At 41.9% G+C, this 16,878-nt stretch overlaps 2 protein-coding genes across 4 annotated transcripts in view; one reads left to right on the top strand and one right to left on the bottom strand.

Annotated features, from left to right (window-relative positions):
• LOC145498439 (uncharacterized) overlaps nucleotides 1-9,808 on the bottom strand; it is a 13,829-nt gene extending 4,021 nt beyond the window's left edge. The window contains exons 1-2 of the mRNA XM_081478373.1: nucleotides 2,529-9,808; nucleotides 2,163-2,196 (exon numbers count right to left, since the gene is read on the bottom strand). Coding sequence (XP_081334499.1) covers nucleotides 2,163-2,196; nucleotides 2,529-2,587 — 93 coding nt within the window. The 5' untranslated portion in view covers nucleotides 2,588-9,808. The remainder of the gene's footprint in view (nucleotides 1-2,162; nucleotides 2,197-2,528) is intronic.
• The window catches only part of LOC145498438 (uncharacterized), a 33,985-nt gene that overhangs the window by 11,662 nt on the left and 5,445 nt on the right, over nucleotides 1-16,878 (top strand). For 2 of the 3 annotated variants that reach the window (XM_081478370.1, XM_081478371.1), the window contains one exon: nucleotides 9,788-9,904. In XM_081478370.1, coding sequence (XP_081334496.1) covers nucleotides 9,788-9,904 — 117 coding nt within the window. The remainder of the gene's footprint in view (nucleotides 1-9,787; nucleotides 9,905-16,878) is intronic. The other variant, XM_081478372.1, reaches the window with a different exon arrangement.

Raw genomic sequence — 16,878 nt, 5'->3', positions numbered from 1 at the left:
CAGGTGAAATCTCTTGTTACTCAAGCCCCAGTTCTTCAGTATTTTGACTCCACCAAGGGTGTGACCCTCCAATGTGATGCTTCAGACAAGGGCCTGGGAGCAGTCATCATGCAGAATGATCAGCCTATTGCCTACGCCAGCCGTGCACTGACAGACGCAGAGACGCGCTATGCCCAAATTGAGAAGGAGTTGTTGGCAGTTGTCTACGGCTTGGAGAAGTTCCATACCTACACGTATGGCAGATGTGTAGCAGTACAGTCTGATCACAAGCCCTTAGAAATGATCTTCAAGAAGTCACTACACAAGGCTCCTAAGCGACTTCAGCGTATGCTCATGCGAACACAATTGTATGACATCAAGTTGAATTACCGTCGAGGAAGCACCATGTATTTGGCTGATACCTTAAGCCGCGCGTTCCTTCCCTATGATGTACTACAGAAGACTGCTGAAGAATTCAAGAGCGTCAACATGGTGGAACACATAAGAGTGAAACCTGTTACCCTACAAGAAATCAGAGCTCACACAGAGCAAGATGAAGTTCTCCAAGAGTTGATGAAGGTCATTAAGGCAGGTTGGCCTGAAACCAAGCATGAGGTCCCTCACCAGTTAACGCCCTTCTTTGGCATACGAGATGAGCTCAGTATGCAAGATGGAATTGTTCTCCGAGGTGAGCGAGCGGTAATTCCCAAGTCTCTTCAGCGCCAGATGGTGAACCGAGTTCATTATGCACACACCGGAACTGCCAGCAGTCTGTCTCGAGCCAGAGAGTGCATTTATTGGCCAGGGATGAGCACCGATGTGAAGCACTTCATTGAAAAGTGTGATGTCTGCCTTGCGTTTGACAAACGACAGTCTAAGGAAACGTGTATCCCTCATGAATCACCAGACCTTCCCTGGGAGAAAGTTGGAGTAGACCTGTTCAACTTCAATAACCGAGATTACCTAATCACTGTTGATTACTACTCGTTCTGGGAGATTGATGTACTGGAGAACACAAGATCTGGTACGGTGATTCGCAAGCTCAAGTCTCAATTTGCCAGACACGGTATACCAGAAACGTGTATGTCGGACAATGGTTCACAGTTCAGTTCCGACGAGTTCCGAGAGTTCAGCCATCAGTGGAACTTCAAGCACAACACAAGTTCCCCGAAATATCCTCAGAGCAATGGGAAAGTGGAGGCAGCAGTGAAGTCAGCGAAAACTATTTTGAAGAAGTCACGAAAGGCAAGAACCGATCCTTATCTCGCGCTCCTTGAGTATAGAAACACGCCAACGCAAGGCATGGATACCAGCCCCGTAATGCGACTCATGAGTAGACGAACGCGAACTCAATTGCCTACAATGCCTAAACTTCTGAAACCAACAGTGGACGAAAACGTCTATCAGAAGATCATGGCAAACAAAGATAAACAAGCCGCAAACTACAATAAAGGAGCCAAGGATTTACCAGAACTACAGAAAGGAGACATAGTCAGATTCATTCCTCCTGGAAGCACAACTAAAGAAGCTGTGAAAGCAAGAGTAGGCAAGCAAGTCGGGATACGGTCATATGAAGTCATCACAGAAGATGGAGCCCAATACCGCCGCAATCGGAAGCACTTGCGAAAGACAAAGGAGGATGACATACTAATCAAAACACGAGGTCTCCATGCACATACAACACCGGCGTTGCCCATGACTCCAGCGCCCAGAGAGCCAGCTGTGGTCACCCCTATCAAGCCATCACCTGACCCCACTGGTCACACAACCCGCTCTGAAAGGACCGTGACTCCACATCCCAAAGAGCCAGCCGTAGCCACGCCTATTGAGCCATTTTCACAGGCCACTGGTTACAAAACACGCTCAGGAAGGGCTGTTAAACCGCCCTCGTACTTACAGGACTTTGTCACCGGACATTGATTGAACATTGTTTAAACATTGATTGACTTTGATAGAACATTGATCTTTGATTCTGACAATAGCTGATTAGTTTCTAACACTTTAATCGATCGATCTAGATTTTTTTTACTTTTATTTTTTTTATAAGAGAAAGGATGTGACAATAGGTATTGTTCTATAGCCTCGACACCAGGTCGAGTGATGTGTCAAAAGAGAAGCTTTCCTTAATAGCTATAATAAAAGTTATCAGTTGGCTTTAAAATGGCGTTCGACTGCTTTGATACGAACGACTCGAAACACTTTTGTGCTTTATTGCGGCTAGAACAAAAACACAAAGCAACATGTTCGGTTTCACCACTTAAGGTTACGTGTAAATTAAAAGCAATTGCTCATAACAGAAACATGATTTCAGATCAAGTTCTGTGACAAGCTTTCAATTATTTTTGGTTTAAGCTATGGAAAATGATAATTGTATCACAATAATTAAAAGCTGAAATGGACAAGAAGAAAGACAGATCGAAAACTGGCTGCTTATATATTTGCCAAGATCGAGTTGAGTGATAATGTTATAAATCATTACACCACTTCTGATCATCAAAAACACTATATAAAGTCTTAATCCAGATTTTAGGCCTGCGATTGTTTATTACCTTACAATTGTTCCTAGAGCCAAAAGATCCAGATCCTGTTGCTTTAATTTAAACATCATAATAGCTCAGGGGTGTCTCGAAAACACAGACCTCGAAAACGCAGACCACAGACCGCAGACCCTTTGCGTCACACGCGCGAGCGGCGAAGAGCAAAGCGACCCGGCGGGAAGGAGTCTGGTGAAGAGGCGCCAAGAAAGCACTTTCTCGTCTCGCGGCTTGTGCTCCAACGTGAGCCTGCTCGCAGGTAGACTAGCCACAAATCGACTTCTTCTTAATCCTTGACATTTTGTCTCCACTACACAACAAAATAACAACACAGCATCGCTGAACCAGATAAGTTTATTTTGGGAGGGCCTGGCGAGAACCAACCCGAACACTATATAACACAAACAATTTACAATTTACATGACAAATCCTTGAAAAGCAACCAAGGATAAAGCTATCTCCACCCGTACAAGTCATTTTGCTAGAGCCAGGACGGCTGGTGAACCACAACACTTTAATTAATACACAAAATACATGGCCTACTTCTCCGAATAAGCAATCAGTCTTGGTACCCGTTAGGCTGGGGGACATCAGCTCCGTCATTACATTTGACTATAAGAAAAACAGGTCATCTTGGCCTACTTCCCCAAATAAGCTCTCATTACAAGCTTTGTGCCAGTTAGGCTGCCAGTTAGGCTGCCAGTTAGGCTGGCAGTTAGGCTGGCAGTTAGGCTGCCAGTTAGGCTGGGGAACATCAGCTCGGACATTACGTTAAACTATAGTATAAACAGGCCATCTTGGCCTACATTCCCATATAGGCTCTCAAGCTTTGAGCCAGTCAGGCTGCCAGTTAGGCTGGGGATCATCAACTCCGACGTACAATATAAATAAAATACAATATAAACCGAAAGTGCAAAAATACAAGAAGAAAACGAACAAAAGTCTTAAAAAACTAGTAGAGCTGAGCAACCGCTAACAAAGCAAATGCGGTTTGAACGGAGGCCAGAAAAAACCTGCCAGAAAAACCCCTGTGGGGAAAAAATGTGCAGGAAATCTGGGTAGGAACCAAGGTTCAAGCTCCAAGCGATTAGAAGCCCATCCTACGAAGGCTTTACAAAAATGAAATTAGAACAGCCGATCCTACCAGACTGTATGCATGGTACCTAGAAAAGAAAGAACTAAACAAAGTAAAAGTTAAACAAAACGAAACGAAAGAACGCGGTTGGTTCTGAAGCCTAGATGACAACCACGTGTTATACCCGGTCTTTTATACCACTACATCCCTACCCATGATGTCCCGGCCTGGAACCCAGTCCCTTGTTGTATCTCGTGCCGACAATATAGTTATTTCAGCCTTATTCGCTAGCTCACTCGTCCGAAATAACATTTATTTATCTCCCTCGAGCGAAGCTCGAGGGAAATCTTCGAGCGACGTAAGTCGGGAGAGGTCGACTTGTTTCACTTGCAGGAATGTGAATCAGAGCGTAAATTTTTGGCACGAAAAACATGATTGACATTTCTCACTTTTCATGTGCTCCGCGCGCGATCGTCGCAAAAGCAGAAAATGATTTTCATCAAAACGTTTACGAGTACTGTTCCCTAATTCAAATGAATTTATTTGTGTACAGTGCAGTATGTAGCCAGCAGACAAACGGCAAAAGCTGTTCCGTTGAGTAACGCCTCCTAAAAAGACAAAACCGTGTTTAAACCGATCGGGAATTATTTGTTTTAGTCTAGATTAACCAGCGATCGACCAGAGAGCTGCCTGACAAATGCTATAAACTTATGTAGATCTAGCTTGTATCGACAAGAATCTGAATTAACTAAAGAAGACGGAATTAGTCGGGGAGAACTTTAATTCTGTAAAGCTCTCTTGATTAAATAATGTTGAGAATCGAAGTCGTAACGAACGGCTGAGAATAAAAGCGCTGTTCCCAAAAGTCCTTCATCGATCGACGAGTGCTTTCAAAACGGTAAAGTCGGTAAAACGGCCGATGCAAATTTGCTGCGAAATTGCCTTTTCTTTGTTCAGAAGAAACGTGGTCATTCATTAAATCAACTAAAACTGTAACGATTACGCAAACTGCAGGAATGGCTCTGTTCTTCTTGGAAAGGTCCAAACTTAATTCTCTCAAACGATCCGGATCATGCAGGAGCTCAGGTCGCGTTCGTAAGTAAACAAACACGTATTGGTCGGATAAATAGCCTTAACGTACGGCCCCGCAAATGATCCCAGGACCGGAAATGATCCCCAGATTGTACCATAAATGATCCTGGACCGGAAATAGTCGCCTCGCCATAAAATTGAAAAATGTGAGGACTCAGGAGTTTGGACAGTGGATTTTAAATTTATGCAATCGCTTTTTTTTATGACTGTGAAACTCAGAAAACCGTGAACATTTGGATTTGATTCCAAAAGGTTAATTTGGTACTGAACCAATCACTATAAAGTTCAGGACAGGCGAGAAAACCTCAAAACCACAACCAATAGGCCACTTTCGATATATCAATAATTTCAGGTCAAAATTGCAATTTTTTTAGCTTCCTTTGTCTTTCAATTTCCAAAAGAGACTTGGATACAAAGAAAACACCACCAAACATAGAAGTTTGTCCTGAAAGCCTCGGAGCCATGTTAGGACATTGATGTATCGAACGTGGCCTATTATCGCTGGTGTTTGCGGTTTAGTTTTCTCACGCTTAATTGTAGCTACACAATAATAATCCTTAAATACATCTGGCATTCAGGGTTTTCTGAGTTTCACAGAAATAATACAATATTTTGATACAACATTTACTGTATGAAACGTAAGAAAATGTGCAGTATGAACGATTTGAATGCAAATTTCACAACTTTAAAAATGATAGGAGGGGCTAAGTTTCCAAAAAAAACTGTGGTGCTGCGTCGGTAGGGAGTTTAACAAGATAATTTGGTTTTATCAGCTGGGTTGATAATGTGAATTGGCCACCGTAAAGAGATTCGAAAGCTGACGTTTCGAGCGTTAGCCCTTCGTCGGAGCGAATCCGAAGGGCTAACGCTCGAAACGTCAGCTTTCGAATTTCTTCACGGTGGCCAATTCACACTATCGACCCAGTTGATAAAACCAAATTATCTTAAAAAATGATATCCAACGTTACGAAATCCTGTGTTTGAAGTTTTTAGTTTAGCTGGATCCTTCCCTGAATGACTTTATTGGATCCGAGCCTGAGATGTATGATAACTGAGGATGTTCACCATATCCTCAAATTTGGAGACAACTGAGAATTCCCAAGTGGATTGACTACATTTTTACAACGGTGACGAGCACGAAGGAATCTTAGAGACTTTCGTGGGAGCCCGTGGCTACCTAGGACGCAAGTGAAAAGTCTTTACTTACTTACTTACTTACTTACTTACTTACTTACTTACTTACTTACTTACTTACTTACTTACTTACTTACTTACTTACTTACTTACTTACTTACCTACTTACTTACTTACTTACTTACTTACTTACTTACTTACTTATTTACTTGCTTGCTTGCTTGCTTGTTTGCTTGCTTGCTTTCTTGCTTGTTTGCTTGCTTGCTTGCTTACTAGATGTAATGTACAGGGAAAAGTTCTAAGCGGTTAATTGGATGGCAGAGGCATCTTCGAAGATTCATGTTTCTTTTTGCAGTGCGTTTCCTAAACGAAAAATTTATACCGTCGACAGATGTCAATTTAAGTGGGAGAAACGTTTTTTATTGCTGCTTTTATGCCTGAGGTGCTTGTCTTTTCTTCACCTAGGATAATTAAGAAAATATGTATCCATCCATAGACTTTTCATGGAGTCCACACCATTCCCAACTTTTTGCGATGGAATCAGTTCCGGTCCCGGAATCATTTGCGGTATAATTTGGGGATCATTTGCAGGGCCGTACAGATCGCGCGCGACGTCATGACGTATAGTCAGTACTTGTTTGTTCATTCGTTAATGTGTATTTACGTCTCCGGTGGAAAAATCCACCGGTAAAATTTGGCGCGCTGCAAGTGGGAAAAGCCCTTTCCAACGGCGAAACCAACAGGCCAGGGAAGAATTATTGGAAAGGACTTTTAGAAAGTCTAGCTCGCTGCGAAAATAGTCCCTCGAAAACGCAGACCTCGACGCGGACTTCAAAAACACAGACCTAGCGAAAACACAGACCTTGAAAACGTTGTCTGTGGGAAAAGGAAAATTTTATTCAGTCCAAAACTATCATCGGGACTCAAGTTTTTTTAATAAATTGAGCTTATCCAAAATTTCCAAGATGGCGGACGCGTTGAGGATTTCGTCACTCTCGATCTTCTCCTTTGATTGTAAGTGCAGCTTTCGTTTGCAGAAAATCGAGTACAGGATAAGTTGGAATATCATCAAGTAAGGTATTCGTACCCATTAGAAAATTAAGCAATGAAAGTAACGAGGAAATACTGGCAAATGAACACGCTTTCGGGCGACAGGCACTCGATACTTCGACAGAATGTCACACTGAGTGATTTGGATGAGGTTTTGCGACGAAAAAACTGTTAATTGTGTTGAAACGTTAAAATTTAAAAAAAAAACCTATGTATGAGCATTAACCGAGCATTTTAGCAACTTTTTTGGGGAAAACCGAGTATTTTAGTGAAAAACCTGGCGCATTAAGGTGAAGCATTTTAGTGGGGAAATAAAAGCATAATGTACAAAAGCCAAATCAAAGGTAATCCGCAACGCTTCCGCCATCTTGGAAATTTCGGGTAAGCTCAATTTATCAATAAACTTGAACCGGTCCCGATGATAGTTTTGCGCTCTTTTAAATTTTCTTTCTCCCATTGATTTTATAAAAGAACGAAGCTTCTCAATCAGGTACACAGAGACGTACACAGACAACGTTGGGCGCTTTCCATTCGACCAAAATTTCCGAAATGTTTTGAAACGGGGGCAAATGGTACGGAAATTTCCAGGGAAAGGTCCCAGAAAGTCCGGAAATTGTTGAATTTCCGAAAAGCGAACCATTCAACCCAAACTTCGGAAATTCCGGAATGAAAATCAAATGGGACGGAAATTTCCAGGGAAATATGTTCGAAAATTTGGGTATACCTCACGAGGTTGTCCTCTCTTTCGGAAATTATGCAAATTCTCGATTTCCTATTCAGCGCTAGATCTTTTGGCTGCGATCACAGCGAGTTGGACATCTCCCGTAAGGATGACGGCGACGCGTATTCGAAAATGGAAATACCTTAAAATCATTCCACTTATATGTCGATAAATACTAGCTGCGGCTAAATTCGTGAAGAAAACGTGTTATAAATATAATGCCCCCGTAGTGTACTTGTTTGTTTTGCGTAGGCTGGCTGGGAAATGTACAAAGATTTATAACGCGTGCAGAACCATTGGACGACTCATTAAACCCTTTGTTTTGCGACTTTTTCGCTGCCGTTGTGGTTTGTATAAGGTCCCTGCTGTTATGGTCTATAAAAAGTCACGATGTCGACATATAAGTGTTCTGTTTGCTTCTATATTTGCGATTTAAACCTCGAGGTCATTGAAAAATTCCAAGCGAACAAAACTGTGCGGCTTGTCGTTTTCCACACTGGAAAAGTCTGTACCATTCGCCCATGGAAATTTCCGGAAATTCTTACAGGAATTTTTGGTCGAATGGAAAGCGCCCGTTTTCAAGGTCGTTAAAATCATCCGCGCGTTTCAGAGCATTGCATCATGGTTTATAGCACTCGTTCCCAGGGGGTACCAGTATTCAAATCCAAGATGGCGGCTCGTTTCCGGCATGTCAGCAGAGATCATTTGCAGAAGTGCATAGTTATCCCAAGCTATTTTACCACAACAGAGCTGCAAAATATTGACCTTTTTAATGAGAAGGATGAAGTAGTCAGTAGTCATTGATGAAGACACGAAAGTTGCGGCCTTAATATCCACATTTGTGGTATTTATAATAATTTGGCACCATCAGGTTTTTAATAGGAATCAGAGATTAGACAATAAACTATGCAAACCCTTGAAATTCCAATAGCATTCCTAGGAATTCCTAGAACTTCGAAATTATCCCGAAAAAGCTGGGAATTCATTTTGCAAGGGTAAGAGAAATGATGTGCTTCATCAGCTAGTGCAATTAAGGGTGCGTTTCTTTAAGAAAATCCAAGATTGCAGGATTGTTAAATCATAAAAAATGTGAAAGAATCCGAAAACGGATTTTGCGTTTCTTTACTGAACAGATCAATCTAAGATCTCTCAGATCATGGTGAGTCAAAGGAACCGAAGAATTCACACTGGGAGTAGATTTTTCGGAAAAAAAGAGTGAGAAGCAGATGATCCCGAATGCACCTAGAATTTAAAGAGCATCGATCATCTTGCTAGAGATGTGATCATTATATATTATCACTCTTAACTGTTCATGCAGTAGTTCGAGTTTATCTCAGTTTTACAGTGACTTGACAAAAATGCCACACGGAAAAACAGTGCAGAAGGATAAATAAGGCATTGTACAGCTTGCATCCTGTATCCAAGCACGCTTGCTAGATTGTCACTAAACCAAAAAGAACAGAAACCTGATTACTAATTTTAGCACAAATCTGCTATAGGCAAGTGTCAAACATCAAGTCTCTATCAATAGCCAAGGATTATTAAGTCAATGAAGCAGTGTCATAAATTGGTATTTAGAAATCATTTGCAGTAATCTGGAAACTATGAGTTGCAGATCCTGAAACTATGGCCTGATACTTCCTTGCACTGGCAATCATACCATTGTTGGCAAGCCATTTGTCAGCAAATCCAAGGCCTTTCTGTAAAATTGCTCCTAATATAATAGGGTCTTTATTTGAATTGCATAACTCAGTATATCATCTGTATTTTTTGCATAATTTTACAGAAACTTCCCGTACGAAACAGAAAAAGTTGTATTTAAAGAAAATGTTAAAGACTAGTGGACCTAAAACCAACCCCTGACGAATGCCTCTCAAGATAGGACTCTTTGTTGTCTTTCAAATATCATAATAGTAGCTTTCAAGGAGGAGACTGCAACTGTGTGCTCCATTAATGCTTTTAATTAGCCCAGCGAAGGTTGTGTGGGGTGGTATTAATATTGAAGGCCTAATTGAAAGGTTCAATAAAGCAAATTTAGCAACAATCTTCCCATTGTGGTGTCTATCAATAAACAGGGTCATTGGCAGTCTAGCTTCCACTCAAAGGCCAGGTCACTAAACACACAACTGCAAAATGGTCTATTCTGCAATAAATCTATTTTCTGTATTTGTTTGTTTGTTTGGGTTTTTTTTTTCATTTTAGTAGGATTCCTGTTGAAAGTGATGCCGCTGATTGCTGGTCTTTGCCTTGTATCCCTGCTTCATGGAAACTATTTTGAGTTGAAAGGATTTGTGCTCACTTATTGGCATAATGAGGGAGGTAATGGGTGAGCCTGCACTTAAGGTTACTTCCCACCTTCAAGGGCACAAAAAATCGCTTTTTCTTGTCTCTGACAAAATTTAAGTCAGTCATTTTATCTGACCTTTACAATAGAAAACTATTAAAAACCTCAAAGAGCGGCTAAGTTATTTAGAAAAAACGAATTTTCAAATAAAGTTAATAAACCGGGAAGGTGTCATAATCGCTAAATAGACGAAAACGCCAGGGGAAATTTTCGCGGCAAACGCTCATCTTGGAGCTCGTATTTCACGTTATTTGGTATCACGCGTTTGTTCTTTTGCCTTTGGCTACTTTGCCCGTTTTAGTGCGACAGCGAGATAGAAAACAGGTCGCAATGCGATGATTTTACCGGAAAATCCTGATCCATTGTCATGGACGCTATGAGGTCCTGTTGTTCCATTGGTTTGCGGTTTCATAAGGCGAGATAATCTCCTGGCGTGGCACCAGTTGTTTACGAATCTTTACGAGCTAAAATCTCGCATTTGATTATGGGAGGAATACATCCACTTTGAGCGAATTTATAGGGTATGCAGATTCGACGGATTTTCGTGAAATTTCGCCAGAACATTCCAGGGATAATGACAGACGAAAGTGTGTCGGGAAATTTTGATATTTAACTACTCCAACTTTAGATGCGAATATCTAGACAACCAATCAGAATATCGAAAAAGCCCGTCAAACTTTTGTTGATTGATGCCTTGTGAATAAGACTGTGCAGCCATTTTGCTCGTGTGGCGGCATCCGATAGCCGATAAATTCAATAGAAGAACCCTCGGTCGTTTCACGCCTTACCCGCTTCTGACACTTCGTAGATGAAAAACTTGCTTAAATTGTGTTTTTATCGTAAACTACATTTATTAAGCTTTCTTCTGATATATAGTTTGTTGGGGTTTTATTGAAACTGGCGCGCGCACGATTTTTTCCCGAAGGACACCCGCGAAGGTGGGAAGTAACCTCAAATGTTTTACACTTTCTTTTGTTTGATTTTTCAACATGATCTTTGTACATTGTGTGGTTCCAGAAAATATCCATAACCCCCGCCCCCCACAGATGGTCAATGGAAATTCTTAGGGGGTGGGGGGCCAATGGGTAAAAATTTCCGAACGATGGTGCGGGTGCCCGCGTGAAGAATTTTTCCAGGGTTATAAACAATGTGAAAATCATACGAGACACATAGTCAGGAGGCACTGTTTCAGAAAGGGCGTATTTTTCATTTTCGCTAAACATTTTGGGTAGAAGCAGGAAACATAGCTTAAAATCTTTGTTTCTGTACTCTGATTAAGAATATTGCCGTTTCCATCAGGAAATCTAAGGACTTGTCTTCGACCGTTCCGGTCGACTGGGGTTTCCTTCCAAGCTCTCGATCCTGCAATTTCTCGCGCGCTGAGCGACTCATTTTTATCATCAATAAGAGTACAGACGGATAAAATTTTAATTTATGCAAGCTTTAAAGTTCAACCTTTAGCTGTCAAACTGTCAACTTTTTAACCAATGAGATTTTATGGACTTTTTTAAGCAGGCAATCAAAAAGCGAGAAAAGCTATTAACAATGTTCGCGTCATTTTGAATAAAATTCCCTTATCTTTGTTTACGGCAAATTTACGGCGTCTTTTCCCCTCATTTATTCCCGGTTTTTGACCATTTAAGGGTCTTGTTATTGTAAAAAACAAATTGACGTCAGTTTTTTATGCGTCTGTCCTCTTATTGATGATAAATTGCGTCATAGCATTGTCAAAGTTTACTGCGGAACCACTTGCCTGCGGCTCGTGGTTCCACGGCCACTTTGACAATGTTATGACGCAATTTATCATCAATAAGAGGACAGACGCATAAAAAACTGAAGTCAATTTGTTAACTTGACACGTTCATTTTATTATACGCTTCATACTGACCGTACTTTCATGTTGTAGTCACTGTGTCGAATACTCATGTTCTCAGCTCTTATCAAACGGAAAGATTTTCTTTCTCCGTGGTGCAACATGGAAACGAGGCTTAATCAAGACAATGTCAAAACGAAGAAAGCTGCAAGAATTGGAGATTAATGATGTGGCCTGCATTTTGGCTTCTGCAGATCGTAATATAATTAAATTTAGACAACTTTCAAGACTTCATTTCCTATTAATTGTATCCCGTTCTTAAATACTCGACTCCTTGCTAGTAAGCTAAGCACAAAATTCGTCAAACTTCACTCTCATATGCTGAAGTGTATTTAGTGTTTCCCCGGTGTTTCTCCTTGCTACTAAGCTATGTAAAAGCTTAATTCAGATTGTTTTCTGTAGTGTTTCTAGCGTTGCTGCAAGTTTCCACAGTTCCTTGCCTTGGCGGAGCGAATGGCCAGGCGAACACAACTACATCATCCCTCTCCACAACAATTGCCTTCACGCAGTGTACAACCACAAAACCCCAATTCCATCATCCATATCGAGACCAGACGTCTGGTCCTGGTGGTTGAATCGCTGTAGGTGCAGTTGCATTAGCATCTTGTGTAGGGTGAAGGGAATCAAGCTTCTTCGTTGTCGGTAATTACGTTAGCCTTAGGGCGGCTTTCTTCGCCGCGGTGCTCAAGCAGCTCCGGTGAGCGACCGTCGAAGGATCTATACCCTTTTTGCTCCCGCATACCGACGAAGTGGCTTATTGTATCACACCCAGTTGTGAGATGAAGCGGTAGCAGTACTTTCTTCTCCTGCAATGTGATCCTGTGAACTTGTATGTACAAATTTCTTTTAGAGGTTCCAAAAATTATTCATGTGTCTTGGCAAAGATCTTCCCTGTGTGCAAAAAGCAAGACAACTGTGTCACGACACAAAGCGTTAACCTGACTCTAGCCCCTGACAGTTGTATCCCTAGCATGGAGGACAAGTCTCTTATTTGCCTCATTCCTCATGTTTAGAAGCCAGCCTTTCAAAGTCCTCCCTCGACATATCCGATGACCATACCTTCAGTATTTCGCTAAACCCACCGCGAACAACCAGCCTCACCACGAGGATGTGCATTGTAACTTTGCAACATTTCCATAGACAGAAAATTGGCTAGACTGGCCTAAGGCAATGAACCCATTCTAGTTTCAGGGTTCGTACGGGTCCTGGAAAACCTGGAAAGTCCTGGAATTTTATTGTGGCATTTTCCAGGACTGGAAAGTCCTGGAAAAGGGCTACTGGTCTTGGAAAGTTCTAGAAATCTGTTAAACTCAAGTAAAAAAAAAAAAACATCAAATGTATGGCAGACAGTAAGGAGAATTAACATTGAGATAATGGGAGTGAAAGGGTTAACGTGAATTTTAGAGTCCTGGAAAAATCAATCTGAGGCCTGGAAAAGTCCTGGAAAAGTCCTGGAAATTTGTTTCTGAAAAAGGGTACGAACCCTGTAGTTTCCAATCCTCTGTTCTCAGCTGCTCTACACATTCCTCTGGTGCCTCTGCTCAAGCCTCCTTTATGCTTATGCTTCTTTTCCTCCTTTGATAGAATTTGAGAGATAGCGATCAAATAATACATTGACTCTGGTGCAATTATCAGAAAAGTGGGAGGTAACATACGTACTGAACGTGCCACACAACTCTCCAAATGTCTTTGCAGCAGAGGCATTGGCCAGAGATTGAATAGCCGCCATTGCGTCGGTAATAGTACATGCCTCATTCTTGCAGATAGAGGACTGCAAGAATAGGGGATAGGGAGCTACCTTGCAGATAGGGGACTGGCTCTGACAATCATTCTCTTGCAATAACTTGCTGAAATCGAACTTCACTAATGGTCTACTCAGACTACCATTGGGCGTGACAATTGAAAGTGAGATAGGAGAGATGTTCGTTCTCCAAATGTTCATCTAAATCGATGTCACTACCAGATTCTAAGGTTACCACAACACGTCTCAAGAGTTCTCTGTCTGCCTTTATGACAAACGTCTTGTTGTTATCCAGTGAAACTGGTACGGAGTACAAGGTTTCAAAGGTCTTGAACCTCTGTTGTTTGACGCTGTCATGAAATTTCACCTCTTTCTTGATAAGCTTATTTTGAACTAGACTACGAGTAGTCCCTCTTTCGCTTAGTCCGTTGTGCGTGACACGAGAGAAAACCGCTGGAAAAATATGTCGGTGCGCGAAATCCTGGAAGCGAGGAGCGCGCGAAAGGAGGGACTACCGCCTAAGCCAGGGAGTTTGAATTATGCGTTGCTCTCACAACGCAAAAATATGATTGGCTTATGCTACGAGCGTTGACAGCGCGTTGTTAACATTCGAGTTACATGTGACGTCTTGCAGGAATGTTTATCTCGCCTACCGACAATAGAAAGCTTTGGAACCGGAGCAAATCGAAACGCTGGAATCGCGCTTCGCAAGCCGTGATGTTCTTGTGACTCTGCCAACAGGCGTGGGAAGTGTTTTGTTTGGCATTTTCCACCTCGAACCCGACTGCGAGCGTGTTAGTGATTTCGCCGATCAACAGCATCGTCCAAGAACAATTCACTGAATATGAATTCACTGAGCTTGGCCTTTCTGCCGTCCATTTGAAAGATTGAACCGGACTTTCACTTGAAACCGGACATTCACCTGAAACTTTCCGCTGCTATCGGCAAACATTTCACCGCAGTTGGATGATCTCCCCGTCCCCAGGATTTTGCGCGGCCATTTTTTTCTCGCGGTTTTCTTTCGCGTCACGCACGACGGAGTAAGCGCAAGAGGGACTACTCGTAGTCTAATCTGGAACAAACTCTTTTATGACAGTCCGGCCAATTTCGTTTGCGCCCAGTAGGTCATGATTTCTTCGCTGGCAACATCCCCGGTTGTGAGTGCAATTAAGTTTGCTGTTCGATGAAAGACCTCATACCTTGCGAAGCATTCTCTTCATCTTGACGCACCCTTGGTTTTTCGAGCTCTATCACTATTACCTTCATTCCTACCTCTGACGTTAAACCTAGTTTTCGTATCCTCCGAGAACTTATATATATAGCTTCCTCGTTGTAAGTTATAAGTCAGCTTAGTCATTGGGAATGTGGTTAAACGAGTTTTCCGTCTCCACGCCACGCAGTAATCCCTGGTAAACCTCTTTCTATTTGTCCCATTCCTATTATACAGATTTTATAAATCTTTTTATTAACCACATTATCATTGGTTTTACTAAAGTTATTGTCAGATATTAGATTGTTAAGACTGTTATTCAAACAATAATTACTTCAATTGTAGTTTTTCATGTACGGATAAAGCCTGGCTTTTCTTAGGGTTATCATCAGTTCTCGAAGCGCCAGTAGGTGCTTAAGGCCGTTTTCGGTTTCTGTAACAACGCTTTTTTATGGGACAGGGTCATTAGCCCTGCGCCCAACCCCCCGACCCGGAGGACCAGGGGATCAGTCTTTGTCTGGTCTCTACCCTTCGACCTGTTCAGCATGGGTGACCCTACCAGGAGTTCAAGACTCCGGCCGACATAGCTCTAGGGGTCAATGAGACGAGCAAACTGCCCCGCCACGATAAGGTGGTGATCCCAGGGTCACGAGACAAACATTTGCCAGTAACGTGACTAAGTAAACTGATGGGCTCCTGGTAACACCTTATCAATGGTTATGCTCACATTTCTATTGGCCAATCCGCAATTATTTAACTCATTTCCTGTACTTTGGTAGTCTTTTGCCTTGCTTTTGTAAGTTTGTTAGGTCCAGCCTCGTTTCCTTGTTGGAGGATTGGGAACCTGGAATGAACCCCCCCCCCCCCCCTTAACGACCGAAGTACTGAGGTTTCGAGATGGAAACAGCAATATTCTTAATCAGTGTGGCAAAATGGATATTTTAAGCTATGTTTCCTGTTTCTAACCAAAATGTTTAGCGAAAATCGTTTTTTTTTTGCTGTCTGCCTTCTGTCACTATTACAAGAATTACCGTGATTTATTGCACAACAAAAATTAGAAATAGACGCCCTTTTGCGTGAGAGCCTCGAGATGTTTGTCTTGGACGTTTTTTCTTTGTCGAGAGTTTACTACCATCCTTCGGACGCCGAAAAATCACTTCATCTTGTTATTACCGCACCTCACAGTACACGAGAAAAGTCAAGATGGCTGGCCGTATAAATTGGTACCCAGACACCATGAGGGTGGGTCTGCAATTTTCGTGCAGTAGAACAAACAGCGCGAATAACTTCAACTTGCATACAGACAGAGTAAAAACAAACATTACATGATGCATTTATTAGTATTCAACGTTTTCACGTATACCTGGAGCCCATTACTACCTTTTAAAGTCAATATTATGTTACCCGACCCTAGGTGAGCTTGTACATGTCGAGTTTTAATCTAGCTACACTTTTTAAAGTCCTACGTTTCGTTTTACAACCGTTACGTTGGTCGAATTTCAGTGAACATTCTTTAGCTCGTCAGTTCGTCGTCGGTCATTTGATCGTTACTATGTGTTACGAAAATATTGTAGTAGTACAAAAGAAACAACATGTATACTGCAGTTAACAATACGTACAAAGATAGTAAAAGTTTGGTTCTAAACAAGGAATTCTTGATTTATTTAAGCGTACGATGTCAGAAATTCGCAAAGGCTGTAGATGGAGTTGAAAAAAAAAGTGGAAATTCCTTAGGGGAGGGGTGTCTACCAAAGACCCTCTGGAACGGAAATTCGAAGGGGGTGGGGGGTGGTTAAACTGAAATACTATCCGTGGAGGGGGGGATATGGAAATTTTCTGGAACCACACATTTTTATAAAGGGAATTTCTAATCCTGCAGGGTGACTATACTGTGCTGTTTGCGTCAGAGTGCACTGACATGATCCATTTGGGACACTCGCCTAAATAAGTTTAAGAGATATATGCAGTACCATAGGGTCTGGTTTTTAGGTGGTTTTGGCCTGAAATTGGGTATAGCTTTTTACAACTTTTGTCTGAAAATGGGTATGCCTTGTTCTATGGTCTGAAACAGGGTGTAGATGTTTTACCAAAAAGCATGCATTGTGGTCTGAAATAGGGTCTGGGA

This window comes from Orbicella franksi, chromosome 9, assembly GCF_964199315.1.
Source record: "Orbicella franksi chromosome 9, jaOrbFran1.1, whole genome shotgun sequence".
NCBI classification, from domain to species: Eukaryota; Metazoa; Cnidaria; class Anthozoa; order Scleractinia; family Merulinidae; genus Orbicella; species Orbicella franksi.
Note: the sequence above shows the minus strand (reverse complement) of the source record. Positions and strands in the feature narration are given on the sequence as shown.